The following is an 18,088-nucleotide window of genomic DNA, read 5'->3' on the forward strand; positions in this document are numbered from 1 at the left end:
TTTTTTTTTTTTTTTTTTTTTCTGGAACCGGGGTTGAACTCAGGCCCTTGTGCTTACCAGGCAAGCGCTTGTTTTACTGAGCTATCTTCTCGGCCCCAACACTTTTATTTTGAGTGCTCTGTCTCAGATCTTTTTACTTTGTCCCCTTGGTTAATGTCTTTATCTTGGTGCTGGCCATGACCAAGTGCTCTGCCACTGAGCCACAGCCTAAATGCTTTTTTTTTTGGCAGAACCAGGGATTGAACTCAGGCCTTGGCGCTTTCCAGGCAAGCGCTTATTCTACTGAGCCATCTTCCCAGCCCCTCTAAATTTTATTTGTAATTGTGTTGCAAGTTTTTTGAGATAGGGTCTAGTTCTATAATTCAGGCAGGCCTTGAACTACATAGCCCAGGCTGGCCTTGAACTCATGGTGATCCTCCTGTCTCAGCCTCTTGACTGCTCGCATGGTAGGTGTGCACCGCCATGCCTGGGATGATTTTTAACTTTTATGGTGAATTATATTTTAATATTTATGTATGTCATGTGGTTCGATCTGACCTTGAACTCAGGACAATCCCACCTTAGCTTTTTTTTTTGGCGGAGGTGGGGGTTGAACTCAGGCCCTTGCACTTGCCAGGTGCAAGTGCTTATCCTACGGAGCCATCTCCCGGGCCCCTGTGCCTCAGCCTGTTGAGCGCGGAGATTATAGGCGTGTGCCACTGTCTGGCCTTCTGGTGCTGGAGATGGAACCTAGGGCCTGCCCTGGGTGGGGTATATGCTATACCACTGAGCTGTACCCTTGGCCCCATTTTATTTACTTTTTGGTACTGGGGACTGAACTCAGAACCTTGTGCTTGCCCAGTAAGCACTTAGGGCACTGAGCTGTCTCCCTGGCCCATTTTAATTTAAATCTTATTTTTTTGAGAAGTGTGTTTTGGGTTAAGTACATTAGCATGCATGGAGGCTGAGGGCAGGAGGAGCCCATGAGCCCCACCCCACCCCCAGCAGGACCCTGGGGACTCTGGCTGTACCCCGGTTGTGCTGCTGTAAGAGTGGCTCATGGTAGGGTCGGGGCCCCTGGGAACCCTGAGTGATGTTCCGGCAGCCCTGACAGCCCACAGCCCGGCCGCGGTGGCCCTTGACGACTTGCTAAGGCAGCAGCTACACCTGACGCAGCGGTTCATCCAGGCCAGCCGCCACCTGCACACATCACTGCTACGCTCACTGGACGGGGACGCCTTCCACTACCACAGCCTGGAGGAGGCCAAGGAGGTGAGTTGCGGTCACGTGGGTGCCAAGGGACTCTGTGTGAGGTCTGGGACGTTGCCCTCAGTGCCACCCGCCCCTCAGGCTCTGCTCTCCCTCCAGAAGTTGAGCTTATGTTGGATGAGTCTTGGCACAGTATAGTGAACCCCTGGCCCTCCAATCCCAGTGTCCTCCGTGACCTCAGCTGGGGATGGCCTCAGATGTGGAAGTGACCACAGGAATCCCTTGGACCCGAAGCCCTACTCTGTTTCCCATTTGCTATGAAAGCATTCCAGTGTGTATTTTTGAAAATGCCTACTTTTTGGTTTTTTGAGGCAGGGTTTTGCTGTATATCCTAGGCAGGTCTTAAACTCGCTACGTAGCTGAGGCTGGCCTCAGCCTCCCCAGAGCCGGTGGAAAAATGACTTTATCCAAGTGTGGTGGCCACGCCTGTCATCCTGACACTCTGGGAGGCTGGGGCAGGATGGCAAGTTAGACCCTGTTAAGAAAGTAGGAGTCAGGGCTGTCGCTTACTGCCAAGGCCCAAGCTCAATGTCCACTGTGTGTGGGGGCGGGGAGCAGAAGTCATAATGTCACTCTCCCAGGCTTCGTGTTACCCCACTGAAACTTCTCATGTTTTCCTGGTGGGGATGGAACCGTGGCTTTGCACGCCGGGCCTTTCTGTGCTGGGACAGGCTCTCATGGGGCTGGAACCTGGGATCCTGCCTTGGCCTCCTGGGCACCTACAAGCACAGGTGCATACCACACACCTGGCAGGTCACCAACTCTGGTGCCGGGCCCCTGGCCAGGAGCACATGCCCTGCCTCCTCAGCTTACCCACTGCCAATGATGACCGTGACATTGGCCACTGTGTCCTGGGCTTGCCTGGCTGGGGAGTCACCTTGGCTGGTTACTGGGGGACGCAGTCTGCCTGTGTTCTCTGCTGCCTGTTCCTTCTGCTTGGCCCTATATGCTGGGCCCCTGGGCCCCTCTCTGAGCCCTGTCTCTGCCAGATCTCAGAATCCTGGGACAGACCTGTCACCACAGCCCTGGGAGGCCATGGAGGCCCCAGCGTTGATGATGTCCCATGCCCTGTAGTATATCAAGCGCCACAAGCCTGGCCACTGACCGTGGAGGATGCTGCGCTGGAGGCGGAGGCATGAATGCCAGGCTACCCTGGGAACACAAGGCCCTTTCCAGGTGACAGTTGAGCCTCTCCGGTCGTCCTGAGCCACAAGCGACTCTCCCAGGCCATCACTGTGTGGCTGCATGAGGAGACAGCGTAGCCTGCAGTTCTGGTGACGGGCAACGCAGCAAGAAGAGGCCTTGGTGTGGCTCTGCCATGGCAGCGCTGGGGCCAGGCCACACCTCCTGGGCTGGCAGGGCACAGCAGAGCCCCAGGGAGGTTGGCCAGGCCATACATCAGAAGCCAGTCTTTAGAAAAGGGCTTTATTGGAAAGCAAAACAGTAAAATCCACTGGAAAGTGAATAGCACGTGTGTGCGTCCCAGTCAGACACGCTGGAAAATCACAGCTACAGGAAACTACAACGAACCAAACACTGCCCACAGGTGGGGTGCTGCTCCTGGCAGGAGAGTGCTTACAGGGAGGGCTGTGCAGCGGGGTCTCCGCCTGCGTCCTGCATCCTCTCCTCTCCCGGGACGGGGCAGGTGTGGGGAGGTCAGTGACATAGACAACTAAAGTAACAGAGGACCTGTGGGTGGCACTGTGGGACCCAGGGATGTCACCTGGCCTCAGCCCTGGTTCGAGTGCGGCCGCCCTGGCTCCTGTCCCGTTGGCTGGCCAACACAACCGCGCCATGGGTCTCCGCATCTAGTCCTCCTTCTCCTCCTTGCGTGCTCCAAATGTGGAGACTGCGGGTGACAGATGGGCACTGGGGTGGGTGGGGGGTGGGGTGCAGAGAGCAGGGCAGGGCACACTGGGGTGGGGTGGTCCGCGCTACTCACACTCATCGCGGGCCTTCATGCGCGCGATAAATGAGTAGCTCTTGTTGCGCCGGTAGTTCTCGTAGGGGTCGTCCAGCGCCACACCCACGCCCTTGTACTGGTCCCACTTGTCACGCACATCCCCACCCTTGATGGGGTCCTGGATGCCCTGCTCCTTGGCACCCAGGCCGCCAGAGCCACTCCAGCCTGGGGGTGGTGGGGACAGACAACAGGGAGGTGAGCGGCTGCAAGCTCCGGCTGTCCCTCCCCTGCCCTCTCCGCCCCTCCCCCGCCCCCCCTGCCCTCTCCGCCCCGCCCCACCACTCACCCATCTTCACCAGCATCTGGTGCCCCTTGTTCTCCTCCCCCAGCCGCGAGTCAGGGACGGCAGGTGCTGAATTTGAGCCTAGGCCCGCTGCGGAGCTAGATAGAGGACCAGCAGTTTAGGAAGAACAGCACCTCAACCCAGCCAGTGGGGTCCCTCAGGGTGCCTGGTGTCACGGCGCCAAGGACAGGGCTGTGCCCCAGGGTGGGACGTGGAAACTCAGGACACCTGCGGCCCGGGGAAGACCGGGCAGAGAGGCACTCACGGCGGCGTGGGGCTCCGGGACCGCGAGCGGTGTCTCCTTCCTGGAGAGTAGGACTTGGATCTGGACCGAGACCGCGACCGCGACCGGCTCCGTGATGAGCGCGACCTGCTGCGGCTCCTGCGGGGACGGCCATGGGTGGGCACAGGGCCAGGTGCTGCCGGGGTGGGACAGGCGCGGGGTACGCACGCTGCTGCCTACCTGGACCGGGAGCGCGAGTAGGAGCGTGAACAGGAGCGCGAGCGGGAGCGCGAGTAGGACCCCGAGGACTTGGAGGACCTCGAGTTGGAGCGCGATGAGGAGCGGCCCCGGCTCTTGGATCTACTCCGGGACCTGGAGGGCCCACTGCGAGGGGGACACAGACCGTGAGCCCTGTGCCCGCAGCGCCCCGCCGCCCCGCGCCCCAGGCCGGCCCGCACCTGTTCCTTTTCTCCTGGCCCTTCCGCCGCCGCGCGCGCATCTTGGCTCTGAAGAACTCGTAGAGGCCATTCTGCTCCCAGCCCTCGCTGCGGGACACAGCGCAGGTGACACGGCGCAGGTGACGCGCTGGCCAAGGCTGCGCCATCGCCCTCCCCAGCCCACACTGTGTCACCACAGGACCCAGAGACCGGGAGTGCCCCGCCGCCCCACCTGTTGCGGGGCCTGTCATGTGACGGTGGGCTGTAGAAGGCCTCCACCGCGGCCAGGAGCCGCTCGCTGGGCGGCATGGGGGGTGGGAGGCGGATGTCCTTGGGGTCCAGCGGCTTGTACTCGTGGTCTTCCAGCTGCGGGAGCCCACTGTCAGTTCACCGGGCCCTGCGCGGGGGACGCCTGGCTCCACCACTTGCGCCCCCTTGCCCTGGCCGCCCCCGCCAGCCATGCTGCGTCCCCACAGGTCCTGCTCCAGGGCCTCAAGACACTGGCAGGCCGGGGGCTTGAAGGGGGGCCCACGCACGCCTCACCTTTACAAGTGGGGCCATCAGCCCGGCAGGGAGGTCGAAATAGGGCACGTTGGGCACCAGGCTGGGGTCGTCGTGGTTGATGTGGGGTGGGCCCTGGCGCCGCATGTGGGGAGGCTGCCCGTTGAAGCCGTGGGGGGGTGGGCCAAAGTCTGGGTGCTGGGGCCCCGCCCAGGGCGGGTGCTCGTTGATCCCAGGGTGAGGCATGCGATGGCCGGGGTGGTGGTGCGGGGGACCCATCTCTGCCAGAGAGACAGTTTTGGTGAACCCGCAGGTAGGCTCAACAGCTGGAACCCATGGCCTCACGTGGGCCCCTGCTGTCACCAGCCTTGCACTTGTAAGGTGCAAGGAGTCCCCTGAGCGGGGAGTCTCGCAGCTAAGTAGCCTAGGCAGCCTCCAGCTCAAGGGCTTCCTGCCTCAGCCTTCGTATGAGCCCAGCAAGATCCCTCCTGCCCCTTAACTCCCTCCACCTCCAGGGCCTGGCACAGCACCCACCGGCGGGGAAGTCGCCCTGTGGGTAGTCGAAGCGGTGCGGGTAGGGCGGCCGCTCGAAGGGATGCCGCGGGGGGAAGTCGTCCTGCAGGAAGCGCGGTGGGAAGCGGTTGAAATTGTGTGGGTGCGGCGGCTGGCTGAACTGCGGGTGCTGCTGGTGGGGCGGGAAGGGCCCGCGGAAGTGCGGCGGCCGCTGCATGCGGAAGGGCGGCTCGCGCTGCCCGGCGCCCCAGGGGGGCTGCTCGTGCTGGCCGCTCCAGGGGCCTTCGAACTGGCCGCTCCAGCTGGGGTCCGGCTGGTTGTTCCAAGGCGCGTCACGCTGGCCGTTCCAGCCGGGGTCCCCGCGCTGCTCACCCCACATGCCCTCGTGGCTGCTGTTCCAGGGTGGGCAGTGGGGCGGGCCTCCTTGGTGGTGCGGGTACGGGGGCTGCTCGGGTGGCTGCGGGGCAAGCGAGGCGAGGGTCAGCCTGGCCGGCCCTCAGCGCTGGCCTACTCATACTCCCCCACCCCAAAGCGAACCAAACTCAGCCCTCATGACCTCATCCCAGGGTTCCTGCTCCAGGCTCCGCTGAGACCCAGTTCTGACTGCACCTGCCCTCACCTGGCACCCCACTAGGCCCAGACGTCTCTGCTGCCACCACCAGTTATTCTAACACTGGGAGGAAGTGCAGGGCCCTCATATGCACCCCCAGCTATGCCCCACTTTATGAAGTACCTGCTGTTGGCCCCAGGGAGCAACAGGGTGAGGCTGGTCAAACCAAGGCGGCTTGTTGGGCGGGATCTGGTCATGGGGCCCGGGGCCTCGGGGCCCCGCAGCTGCGGGGTCCTGGACGCCTGCTGCCGTGTCATACTCCGAGGAGCCAGGCATCTGGATGGGCGGTTTGCTGTCATCTGACCCCAGGAAGAGATGGTCAGCCTGGGCAGTAGAGGGGCAACCCCCACACCCTTGGCACCTCAGCTGGCTCCTGCTCCCGCAGGACCTGTGGCCTCTCAACCCTGATGACCATACCTGTCCCTGAACACTTCCCAGCACATGCCAGCCCAGCTACTGATTCCAGTTTGAGAGTTTTCCCTGCCACTGAGATTTAGTAAATTAGTAAATGACTTTTCTAGTGCAGAGCTGACAGCTGGTAGGTAGGGGGGCTGTCACAAATCTGAGACCAGTGTGGGCTACATGGCAAGCTCAAGGCCACCAGGAATGACTACATATTTAAGGCAGTCTCAAAAACTTAAGAGAACCACTATGTTCCATTCCCTCAAGTCATCTTTTTCTTTTTCGTGGTACCAGGGATCAAACTCAGGACCTTGTACTCGCCAGGCAAGCACCTATTCCACTGAGCTATCTATTTCCCTAGCCCAGGTCATCTTTTTCTGAGCAGCACCGGCCTCAAGGTTCGTGCCTCTGCCTGAGGACTGATTTTTCTTTTCCTTTTTGGTACTGGAAATGTAGCTGAGAACGCTGTGCTTTGCCAGGCAGGCACTGTGCTGCTGAGCTCTGTCCTGGCCCTCAAGTGCTGCTTTTTCAAGACAGGGTCTCACTGTGTTGCCCCAAGTGGGCTCAAGCCCCCAGACTACAGGATCGTTCCGCCTCAGCTTCCCAAGTAACTGAGCTATCAGCTGTGGCCCCCAAGTGGCTGTTAACCTGTGCCCACCTTACACAAGGCCCCGCATGTTGAACACACTTCTAGTCCATGGGAGGGCCTGCCTGATGGACCAACACAAGTTCTATTTCCCTACTCCAACATGCAAGCACTGGGAGTGTTTGAGACTTCAGTATTTTCAATTTTGGGGTATTTGCAAAGATTTTACTTAGTATTCCTAATCTGTAAATCCAAAATTAAAGACATTAAGGGTGTGATTCTCTTCAGTGCTGAGAACACTACCCGCTTCAGATTCTGCAGGGGGATACCCGTCCTGTACTTTGCTGGATTTCACTTCAACTCTATTCAGCACTCCCACACCTCTGACACGCGTGTACTGTGGCCCTGAGCCACACATCCGGCCCTAACCGCAGCGTTTGGTTTGTTTTTTCCTAAGACAAGGTCTCACTATGGAGTGCAGGCTGACTTTGTACTCGCCACGTAGCCGCCACTGGCCTTTCACTTGTGCTGATCCCACTGCCTCAGCCTCCCGCACAGGGATGGCAGGTGTGCACCCTGACTTCAGGGCCTGACTGCGGTTGTCTTTGTGTCCTATCTGTCTACCTCGAGTTATCTCAGCCCTAAACTCAAATGGGCAGCTGTTTCTGCTCCATATTCTGGACATCACACAGGGACAAAATGTGTCCCTAGCTAATCCCCTGGCCTGAGCAAGTGAAGAGGTGGAACGTGGCAGGTGGGTGCAGTGGAAGCAGGAAGGAGGGCAGGGGTGGGCAGCTGCCCCTTAGGGTGTTTGCTGTCCTACCAGGCTGGGTGGTGGGCGGGATGGCCGGGGTGGGCGCAGGGGCCGGGGGTGGTGCAGGAGGCGGTGGCGTAGCCTTGACCTCAGCCTCCAGCTGGGGCAGCTGGACTTGCTGCTGTTGCTGCTGCTGCTGCTGCTGGGCCAGGCTGCTGACAAAGTCCTCGTGCTGTGTCTTCAGTGTCTGGATCTGCTGTTGGAAGGCCAGTTGCACGGGCTGCACCACTGACGAGTACTCGCTGATCAAGGTAGCCTGGCGACAAAGGAGGCTGGGGCTCAGGATGTGTGCCTTGGTATATTGGGCAGATGCCCCTCTGGTACCACCACACCACAGTCTGACAGCCGTGGTGTGTGAAGTCAGGTAGAGCTGCGACCTAGGATCTCCAGGAAACTGAAAGCAGCAGCTGCAGGGGCATGGGACTGCTGCATGGCGCACCAGAACCCAGCTGCAGCTCTGGGCCAGGGGTGTGTGGTCACCCAGCTGTGGGAAGCCCTGGGTTCCTCCCCAGCCTCACGAAACAAAGCCAGAATATCACAGGGTAGCCCCGAGGATAAGCTCCGGGGCTTGGCTGCTGACTTCCAGCACCCTTCTGACACCCCAGGGCCCCGAGTCTCAGCTTGCGAGACGGGCCCATGGTAGGATCCACTTCTGGGGGTCTACAGAGTACAGTAAGATGTCCCACAACACCACCAAAGAAGGGGGCTGAGCGCAGGCGACCCGCTGTACCTTGACGATCCCCCAGCCCTCCATTTTGCTAAGAACGGCCCCACGGCAACATGTGGAGACTGAGGAGCCACTGTCCCGGTCAGCCCCCAGGGGCGCGGTAAGGGAGGGCACTGCCACATCCTGGCCCGGGCCACACTGTGAGGACCCACCTGGTACTGACCAAGGCCCAGGGCAGGGCTCTGCAACTGCTGAATGATGGAGTCATCGAAGTAGCCATTTTTCTCCCAGAGCTGCAGGAGCTGGGTGGGGGGCAGCGGTGGGAGTAGGAAGAGTGGTGTGCGTCAGGTACAGGTGCAGCCTGACCGCCCGCCCGCCTGCCCGCCCCAGTGCGGGCGTGTACCCGGGCGATCTTCTGCTGCTTGTCCTCCTCCACAGCCAGGAAGCTGGTGCAGTAGATGGGCACCACCACCTTCTGCAGCGCGGCCAGCAGCTCCCGCGCCTGCTTGCGCTGGCTGTGAGGGAGAGACCTTCCGCGCATCAGGGCCCTGGGGCGGGACCCGGCCACGCGCCCGTTACCATCGCGGCTCTGGCCACTGCGCCCTCTGCCTCCTCGGGACACAGACCCCCAACCCAGCCCAGATGGTGCCCGGGCTGGAGGACGGAGAGCCAGTGCACCCCAGACTGGGGCCCAGCAGGCATGGAGCGTCCCTCCCCTCAGGGAAAGAAGCTGAGCCGCAGTGCTCCATCACCTGCTAGGCACAAAGCAGAGGCCACCCAGGAGGGCCGGCTGTGCCCAGCCACGCGGGCCACTAAGCAGCACCCCCTGCTGCTGTGCTATCTCCAGGTCACAAGTGGGCCCTGGCCTCCTGGGGCTGGGCAGGACAGCAGTCCAGGGGGCTGTGGGGAAGGGCCGAGGAGGACAAGAGGGAAGTGTCACGTGTACTGGGGTATGTGACCCCATCCATTGGGAAGGGGTGACATGGAATAGGGCAGCGGGACCTAAGCAAGGACAGAGGTGCCAAGGCAGTGAGGCTGCAGCAGCGCCTCCACTCAGTGGCACTACCATGCTGCTATTAGGCTGCCCCCCACACAGCCAGGCTCTCAGGACACAGGGCAGCAGCTGGGGCTGCAATGCACCAGTGTTCCCAGAGCCCCAAATCACCTCCACGCCTGGGCTGCTATATTTTCCTATTCTCCACCCAGTGGCCACACGGAGTTCAACCCCGCCAGACCCAGGAGGGAAGGCTGAATGCTGTGTGGTGCAGGGCTGGCAAGGGGCCTGCAGAGCCTCGGTGGACCAGGGCTGGCCGGGGCCCAGAAGGCCAGCAGTGGAGCACATGGGCCAAGGGGGCAATGGTCGGCAAACAGAGGTGGTGCCCGGGCCAGTGCACTGAGCCCAGCGCTGCCAGGAGACTGCGAGGGCTGATGGGGCAGGAGGCCCGGGAGGCAGCTGCAGCCCAGCTCACCAGTGGTGCAGCACGTCGTTGATGAGGTAGATGAGATGCAGCCGCAGCTCGAAGTGTGCACCGTCCGCTGTGATGCGGTTGCGGAGGTGACCTGCCATCAGCTCACAGTGCGGCGGTGACTTGGCGTTGCTGAACATCCAGTTCTTTCCGGCCTGCAAGGGAGGGTGGTGAGCGGGGCCCACCAGGTGGCTGTGCCCGAGGTACTGGAGGAGCCAGGCCTCACCGAGATGGCGTCCTTGGTGCATGTGTCGATAATGGGCTGCAGCAAACTGTCGAACTCGTTCACATCCAGCTGCGTCTCCTCCAGCAGCTTCTGCATCTGCTGTTCTACAGCGTGGGCCACGGCTGCTGTTACCTGCTCCTGAGGTGAGAGGCCCAAGTTGCCTTGGGCAGCTAGGGCACTGCCTGGGGGTGAGGACAGGGCCCATGTGGGATTAAGACTAGGGACAGGGGCTGGCGAGATGGCTCAGTCGTCTAAAGCACCTACTTGGAACAGGCTTGGGAAAGCACAGGACCGTGGTTCGATCCCCCAGTACCACATGCCAGCCAGCCCTGCCCTTTGGTGGGCTGAGCTGGCCACACACATACACACTAAATAAATAAATGTTTAAAATTAAAAAAAAAAAAAAAGACTAGGGACAGAGGAGAGGGCAGCATGGCCGGGTCTCTGCTGAGCCCCTGGACGACAGCCAAGATCAGCATGCACCCAGAACATGGCAGGAACCTCTGATAGGCAGGGCCTTTGCACCAAGAGCCAGGAACGACAGTGGGGGGGACGTGATGAGCCCTGTTTCCACATGTCTCCAGCCTATACCTGTCGGAGGGCCAGAAGATGCTGCTCCTGCTGTTGCAAATTCCACTGACTCTGCTGGATGAGTTCGTCTACAGATGGGGCGCCCTGGGATGGCGGGACAGGAGCAGTAGGTGCCAGTGGGGGCTGTGGCAGTGGAGGCAGGGCGGCGGGAGGCTCCAGCTCGGGCGCCTGCTGCTTGCAGATGACTGGCAGGGAGAAAGGGCAGGTGAGGACATGGTGGGGCCCAGGATCGCTGCTCTGTTCCAGAGTTGGAGCAGAGCCCCAGGGCCTGGCCCAGCTCCCCGTAGCAGATCCCAGGTTTCCTGTCACAGAGTCTAGGTATCTGTGCCTGGGACTCTCTCAGCCACTCCCACCCCAGCCTCCCAGGCAGGAACCAACCACCTCCTTGCTGTCCTTTCCTGCCTCCTTCCAATGTGAGGTAACAGGATGACACCCCTACTTGTCCCCACAGTCACCATTCCCTCACACCCAGGCTCCATCCCCCATGGCCTATAGGGAGACCCTGCTGCACAGGACCAAGGTTCACATGCGGCCATGGGGCAGGAGGGCGGGTCCCTGGGACATGCTCTGAGCAGCAGGCGCCCTTACAAGGTCTACCAAGAACAGGGGCCAAGGGCACCCATGTGCAGATCCTGCCTCGAGTGCCCCTCTCGGGACAGGGATCCTGGAATCTTATGCTCACTGCCTCAGTTTCCTGCTGGATACCTTCTGCTCCCCAGCAGCACCTACACCTTGTCACTCCACTCCCTTGGCCTGGATGCCTCCTGCAGCCACTTCACTCCCCAATGGGCCACCCAGCCTCCTGTCTGACTCTATGCTGGAACACTGGGCCTGTGTTCTCAGCTGTTCTCTGCCCTCTAACCCTAAAAGAACATCACACCACCACCCTGCCCACCCCTGTCAGTGCCTCTCTCTCTGGGTTTGCTGGGCTGCTAACACGGGTTCATCTCCAGGGCTGGCACATTGACCTGTGTGCTCCAAAGCCAACCTGGGCTCACCCATGCCATCCTGGGAACAGAGCCCTGGCTCAGGTCCTGCTGCTCCTGTGCTGGTCAGTGTCCCAGCACAGCCCCAGACAACAGGCAAAGGGCACCTGATCCAGTTGCTCTCAGAACTCTTATGTAGTGGAAGCTCCCACCTGGCCCGACCACAGGCTCTGCAGAGGGCCCTCTCGGACAGGCCGAGTCAATGAAGCGGCAGCACTGCGGCAGAGCACCCTTGCGCAGGCCTGCAGTCTCAGGAGTGTTTCCTCCTGGCCCTCTCTGCCTGTGACTGAACTCGCAGAGCCTGTGCCCCAGTCCCTGCCTCCCTACCCTGAAGGCTTCCTTCTCGGGTTCAGCTGGTCACTCTACCCTGCTCTTAAGGTCCTGGAGAAGGTGCTCATTCCCTGTGAGGGTCCCTGGGGTTGGGCCCCGCTCCGTGGAGTTTGGCCACGGCTTCCTGTGTGGAGCAAGCAGCTCTGGGCTCAAAGGGGGTTCAGCTAAGGCACCGTGCCACACGGCCTCGCCAATGTCCAGCGAGGCCCAAGACCATGCCAACCATGCACACTGAGGCATCACCTGCCTAGGGGCCCTCCACCTGGCTACACACCCATTCTGCTGCTGCCCTTGTCATAATCTCTCTTGTACCGTAAGGTTGCTGCACTGGCAAAAAAACCCCCCCAAAACCAATCAAGGCTAGTCTGGCCTCAAACAGCAACGACCCAGTGACAATGTTGTCCCCCTCTGGGTACTTAAGACCAAGCTCATGGCCATCACGCTGAGCCACGTCTCCAGGCCTCCTTTGAGACAGAATCTCACTAAGTCACTAGGATACACAGGTGGGCGGGGGCTTGCAATAGTCCTGCCTCCGCCTCCTAGAGACTTGGGCCACCATGCCCAGGAGCTCTCCCCTTTCAATGCCATTCTATACGGGGATTTGCCAAATCCACTTCTGTGAAGAACAGATCTGGCCGCTGGCCTCGCCCTGATGGCAGTCATCACTTGGAGACGGGCTACCCAGGGCTCAGAGACCAGCTGCCCTGGATAACTCAGAGGCGGCAGAAGTTGATAACCACGCGCCAAGTGCCAAAGCCCAGGGAGACGGCTCCTTCCGACCTGGGCATGACAGAGGCACGACCCTGGCTGGGCACCTCCCGCCTGGTGCACAGGGTACGCCGTCCTACTGATCGGCCATCAGACCCAGAAGAGGCCCGCGGGCCCGTGAGACTCACGCTGCTGCTGCTCCAGCGCCAGCTTGCACTTGTAGTAACTGTAGAACTCGCCCCCGAACAGGAAGGAGAACTTCGGGTTGTCCTTCTGCTTCTCCATCGTCATCTTCTCAAACTCGGGCCCGTTGCGAGCCACGAACTGGGCCAGCTTGTCGATGACATTTCGGAGCTCCTGGTCTGCAGGACGGAGCAGGCCGCGCGGGGCGTCAGCGCCGACCGCGCAGCCCCGGGAACCCCGTCCGACCTCAGCGCCCGGGCCCGGGGAGGCCGCCGCTGTATGGATCCCCACAGGGGCCACACGCCCGCCGACAACTCGGCCCCGCGGAGGCCCAGGCTCCGCGGCAGGCCGCGCCCCGCCCCCGCCCAGCCCTGGGGACTCCAGCAGGAGGGCGGGTCGGGCCGAAGGGGAATCCGGGGAGAGAATAACGGTCACTGATCCGGGCTGGCCCTCACCGTCCGGGGGCAGCGGCATCTCCATGGCTCCGGCCGCGGGAAACGACCGCCCGCGCCTCAGGATCGCGCACCAGCGCCGTCTGCGGAAACCGGCCGGAAGTGGCGCGAGGGAACAGTTTACGGCGGGCCTAATGGTCAACTTCCGCCCGCCACTTACGGCCGTCGCTTGGAAACCCCGGAAGTGAGCGCCTGGGCCAGCCGGGTCTGGCGTGTAGAATTGGCGCGCCAGGGGTTGGTGGGAGGGGGAGAGCGCGTGATGCGCCTGCGCGGAGCTGTCTTCGCGCAGGCGCAGAACTGTTCTCTCTGCTCGCCGGAGTCTGGTAAACCAGTGTTCCTGGGCGCCGGGCTGGAGGTTCGTGGTTCCTGGGGATCAAGATTTATGGGCCACCCTGCCCAGGGGTCTATTTCCTTTTTGCAGGCATGTTGAGAAGCCCTTGAGGTGAGGCACGTTGGAGGCCTCGGGTGCCGGGCGGGAGTAGAGAAGGAGGCGGAACCGGGTTTATCTGGTGGGGGTTCCCAGGTTGTCAGCTAGCGCTTCCCGTGGTTGCTAGCTAGCGCTTTTCTCGTGGCTTAGTTTTTTGTTTTTTTTTGTTTTTGTTTTTGTTTTTTTTTTGTGGTATTGGGATTGAATGCAAAAGTCTTCTTAGTGAGTTCCATACCCACCCTGTTTTATGTTTTTATTTTTTTGCGGAACCGGTGATTGAACTCACCTCCTTGCGCTTGCCAGGGAAGCGCTCATCCCATTGAGCCATCTCCCCGGCCCCTGTTTTGTGTTTTTCAGGTAGGATTTCACTTAAGTCGTCCAGGTTGGGATCAGATTTGTAATACTCTTGCCTCAGTCTCCTAGTACTGTGATCAGAAGCATGGCCACCATACCCCTCTTAAACCAGACTATAATTATTTTAGGCTCTGCGGGCCAAGAGGCACAATTGGAGATCTTATCCAGGCATTCATACAACCAAAGACAAATATAACGTTTTTGTTGTTTGAATTTAGCCAGGTCGAATGGCAGTTTGCTGTTGGCTCCCAGTTCTCTGTGAAGCAGAGGCAGGAGGATGCCAGGTTTGAGGCCAACTTGAGCAATTTATTAAGGCCCTGTCTGAGGGTAGAATAAAAGTAGAATAAAACGGGCTGAAGATGGGCTCCATCCCCAGGACTGACATTCAACTTTTGTGGACTCACCGTTTCCTGGGTTTTAAAAAAATAGTAGTCTAAATTATTACGTATTTCTTCACTATATCACGGGATTTTTTGGTAGTGAATAGTAGTATATACATATTTATATCCATAGTATTTATGGTTTTGATGGATTTTTGCCTAAAAAACTTAAAATATATAAAAATTATAAAAAATGTTAATTCCAACATTAAAAGAATATTAAATCAAAATAAAATACAGCGTTTACAGTGTGCATGTCTTTAGTGGATGAATACGTACACTGACAATGAGTTGTGCAAGGTGGTTGGCCCATGTGAAGTTGTGCAGGGCACACCATTGGCTTGTTGATGGAAGACAACTAAGCAGAGCATTGGCTGGCTTCAGCAATGGTAGCTCGGTCTGTACGCTCCCTCACGCGCTCTGCATACTTCAGCGTCTCCCTTTGTTCACTTCACATTGACATTTGATTGTTTGACCTAGGTTTGCTCAGGTGTTGTGTTTTTAAAATTTTCATAAGACACTGAATTTATTTCAAGCCCTACGATGTCACCTAAACGTTCTACATGAGAACAGGCAGCAAACCCGAGCACCATAGGAGGATGTTACCATAAAAGAGAAGGAAGAACTTTTTTTTTTTTTTTTTTTAATTTTAGGGAAGGGTCTACAGGGTATTCAGGGTCTCACTACTAGATCAGACTTGTAGTGATCCCAAGAGCTGGGATTACAGGTGTGTGCCACCACACCCAATCTCAATTGCCATCTCAGCATGCCCTGGGGTGGGGCCTGGATCTCCTTGCAGGCACTTTAATCTACTGAGCTATTTGGTTGGCCCTGAACTGCTTGACATGTTGAAGGAAGAAGCTATATGGCTGTTGACCACCATTACGGGGTCAACGAGTCTACAGTTTTCTATATCAAAAAGGACAAGAAGAAATCAGGTCTGTGGCAACGATGACTTTCAACAAGATGGCACGGGGGTGGTTACTTCCCACAATAACACAATTGTGAAGATGGGGGTCTGCATTAGTCATGTGGATTAATGATTGCCGTAGAAAGGATATCTCGCTGGATATAAACACCATCAGGATAAAAGCCAAACAGCTTTATGATCGTTTAGCAGTAAAAAGGGATGATCGTGACAGACAACAACATTGAAAAACAGGGCCTATGAATGCTTCTCCCACCAGACCAACACCGTTCCATGCTAGCAAGGTCCGGTTTGACAAATTTCAGAAACGTGTTGGACTTGAGAGTGTTTCTCTGCAGAGAGGGGCTGCTCCTGTGGACAAAGCCAGAGCTAAGGAGTATTTGAACAACATGTTCAAAGATATCACTGAGAAAGGGGGCTATAAGCCTGAACAAATTTTCGACATGGACAAGACAGGCTTATTGGAAACAGATGCCATCTCGCACTTTTATTATGAAGGACAAAGCCAAAGCCCCTGGTTTCAAGGCCTGAAAAGGTAGGGTAACTTTGATCCTGTGTAAAATGCTGTAGGCTTTATGATAAAGCCAAGGCTTATTTATAAGTCCAAAAACCCAAGGGCTATAAAAACAGAAGTAAGAATGTGTTGCCTGTGCACTGGATGCACGACCCCAAGGCCTGGGTCACGAAAGTCCCCACAACCAATTGGTTCCACAGTTTTATCTTGGAGGTTAAGTTTTATCTGGCAGAAAAAGGCCTCAATTTCAGCTAGCTTCTGATAATGGACAGTGCTGGAGGCCGTGCTGTTGATCTGGCATATGACGGGGCCCAGGTAGACTTCTTGCCACCAAACACCACATTGCTCTTTCAACTGATGGATCAAAATGTTATTCATGCTTTTAAGGCACTTTACACAAGAAATGCCTTGCAAGCCCACGTTGAAGCTAAGGAGACAGACGACGCCTTCTTGCTAAAGGCGTACTGGTCTGACCACACAATTGCATCATGTCTCCAAAATATCCAAAAGGCCATAAAGGAGATAAAGAGTGAGACTTTGAACCTGCTGGAAAACATTGTGACCAAAAGTGGTCCACGATTACAAGGGCTTCTCTCCTGATGAAATCTATCACTGTGTAGTTGCTAAGGCTGTGAAGCTGGCAAGAATACTGGGAGGGGAGGGTGTCAGTGAATGACTGCTGAAGGCATGAGCTGAGCAGCACGTATGCCCAGCCCATGACAGATAAAGAACTGCAGGACCCAAGTCAGCAAGTGAAGACCAGAATGAGGAACAATATGAACAACGTGTTGAAGAAGAGTTGGGTTGGCCTAACTCTTGATTGTCTGTGGTCACAATGGCCAAAGAACTTCAGTGAGTGAGTGAAGAACAGGACCCCGATATGGTTCGTTTGTTGCAGTTCACAAATGCAATCCAGAGTGCCAGGTCAGCTTACGAAACCATTCTCAGAAGAAGCAGGGGCAGCAATTCCCCATAACTGTGTTTATCACTGGAACGAAGAGATCTGTTACACCTACGCCTGTAGCAGAAGTAGAAGTTACTTTTTTAAAAATGTATTTGGTGCAGGGCCTCACAGTGCAGCTCGGACTCAGCGACCCTCCTCTTTTCAGTCTCCCCAGCACTGGGATCTGCGCCACCATGCCTGGACTTCTTTGCTGGCTCAGCGCGCCCGGGGGCTGGTCCAGGGGTTGACCTGGCGTCCCTGCACTTGCCAAAGCAGGTGCCTAGTCCGCTGAGTTATCTCACCGGCCCTGGAAGTCATGTTCTTGACTGTGACTGTGCAGTACATTCACCTCTTCGTCACCTTCGTTGTCATCAGGACTACACAGCTAATTCACTACCTTCACCATTCAAGTTGTAGTAGTATCTTTACTGTGAGTGCCCATGTAAAGTTTTGCAGTAACATACAGTATGTGTACGTTAAAATTATGTAGGTTTACAAGTTTGGGAAATAGTTAAGGACATCAGAAGTGTTTTTTTAAAAGTATGAGAACAGTTTACAAAGCCTTTAAATATATATATGAATGCTGAAATACAACATTGTTACTTTGCTGCTTTTCACTTACCACGGGGACGTGTGGAGCGTAACCTCCACAGTAAGTGAGGGATCACTGTAATACAGTTTTTAAAATGGAGTCTACGCCTGAGAAGAGCACAGTGCTTGGGGGTAACCTTTTGCTTAACTCATGTAAGGGTCTGTGGGTCTGTGTGATCTGTTCCACCTGGGGAGAAGCGACGACAGGAACGAGGAAAAGATTGAGAAGACCACGAGAGGAGTCTGCCTGGTTGTCAAGCCGGCCCCTTCTTTGCAACACCTGACACAAGGTTGCCTAGTGACTAATAGCAACATTAACCTGTGAGGATGCTTATCTCAGGACAGAGGTAGCTTCTCTGCCTTAGGCAGTGAGGCCTCCTGCCCATACACATGTGACCAGCTCTCTAGCTTCCATGGCTCCGGGCAAGCTCGGGGTCCAAGTTAGTAGCCCTGTCACGAACGTCACCCTTGCTCCAAGAGCAGGAGGCTGGAGAGACAGCCATAACTCAGGAAAAGTGACAGCACAGAGGCATTATGAAAGCAATGGCGAGGGCTGTGTCCTTGAGAGATGGCCTACTGGCAGCGTTGGCAGGCAGGAGCTGGCTCCGGGACTGTCTCACGGGGTCAGGCCTGGCTGTCCTGTTTCTGTGGGGGCTGGTGTTCTGTATTCCCTATGCCAGTGAAAATGCATCAGATCTACCTGGGGTCCATTTTCACTGACGGCCCTCAGAGCTCCACAGACTAGGGAACCACACAGCAAAC

At 57.4% G+C, this 18,088-nt stretch overlaps 2 protein-coding genes across 3 annotated transcripts in view; one reads left to right on the forward strand and one right to left on the reverse strand.

The window, feature by feature from the left end:
• The window catches only part of CUNH19orf44 (chromosome unknown C19orf44 homolog), an 8,504-nt gene extending 6,117 nt beyond the window's left edge, over positions 1-2,387 (forward strand). The window contains 3 exon segments of the mRNA XM_023707642.1: positions 1,085-1,251; positions 2,323-2,341; positions 2,344-2,387. Of these exon segments, the coding sequence (XP_023563410.1) occupies positions 1,085-1,251; positions 2,323-2,341; positions 2,344-2,387 (230 nt within the window).
• A 7-nt stretch (positions 2,388-2,394) lies between these two features.
• Positions 2,395-13,281, reverse strand: Cherp (calcium homeostasis endoplasmic reticulum protein). 2 transcript variants are annotated; one of them, XM_004647376.3, is made up of 18 exons: positions 13,193-13,281; positions 12,743-12,916; positions 10,531-10,715; positions 9,940-10,077; positions 9,717-9,868; positions 8,651-8,762; positions 8,460-8,549; positions 7,590-7,836; positions 5,902-6,077; positions 5,190-5,625; positions 4,698-4,936; positions 4,387-4,520; positions 4,176-4,262; positions 3,958-4,101; positions 3,760-3,876; positions 3,498-3,592; positions 3,191-3,376; positions 2,395-3,097 (listed from the first exon to the last, which is right to left on the reverse strand). In XM_004647376.3, the coding sequence occupies exons 1-18, from the start codon at positions 13,215-13,217 to the stop codon at positions 3,057-3,059; spliced, it is 2,778 nt and encodes a 925-aa protein (XP_004647433.1). In that variant the 5' UTR covers positions 13,218-13,281; the 3' UTR covers positions 2,395-3,056. The 2 variants fall into 2 exon arrangements, with proteins under 2 accessions (XP_004647433.1, XP_023563398.1); XM_023707630.1 differs by having other exon boundaries at positions 8,651-8,795.
• Positions 13,282-18,088: the final 4,807 nt, after the last annotated feature.

This window comes from Octodon degus, unplaced genomic scaffold (genome assembly GCF_000260255.1).
Source record: "Octodon degus isolate 3935 unplaced genomic scaffold, OctDeg1.0 scaffold00304, whole genome shotgun sequence".
In the NCBI taxonomy this organism is placed as follows: Eukaryota; Metazoa; Chordata; class Mammalia; order Rodentia; family Octodontidae; genus Octodon; species Octodon degus.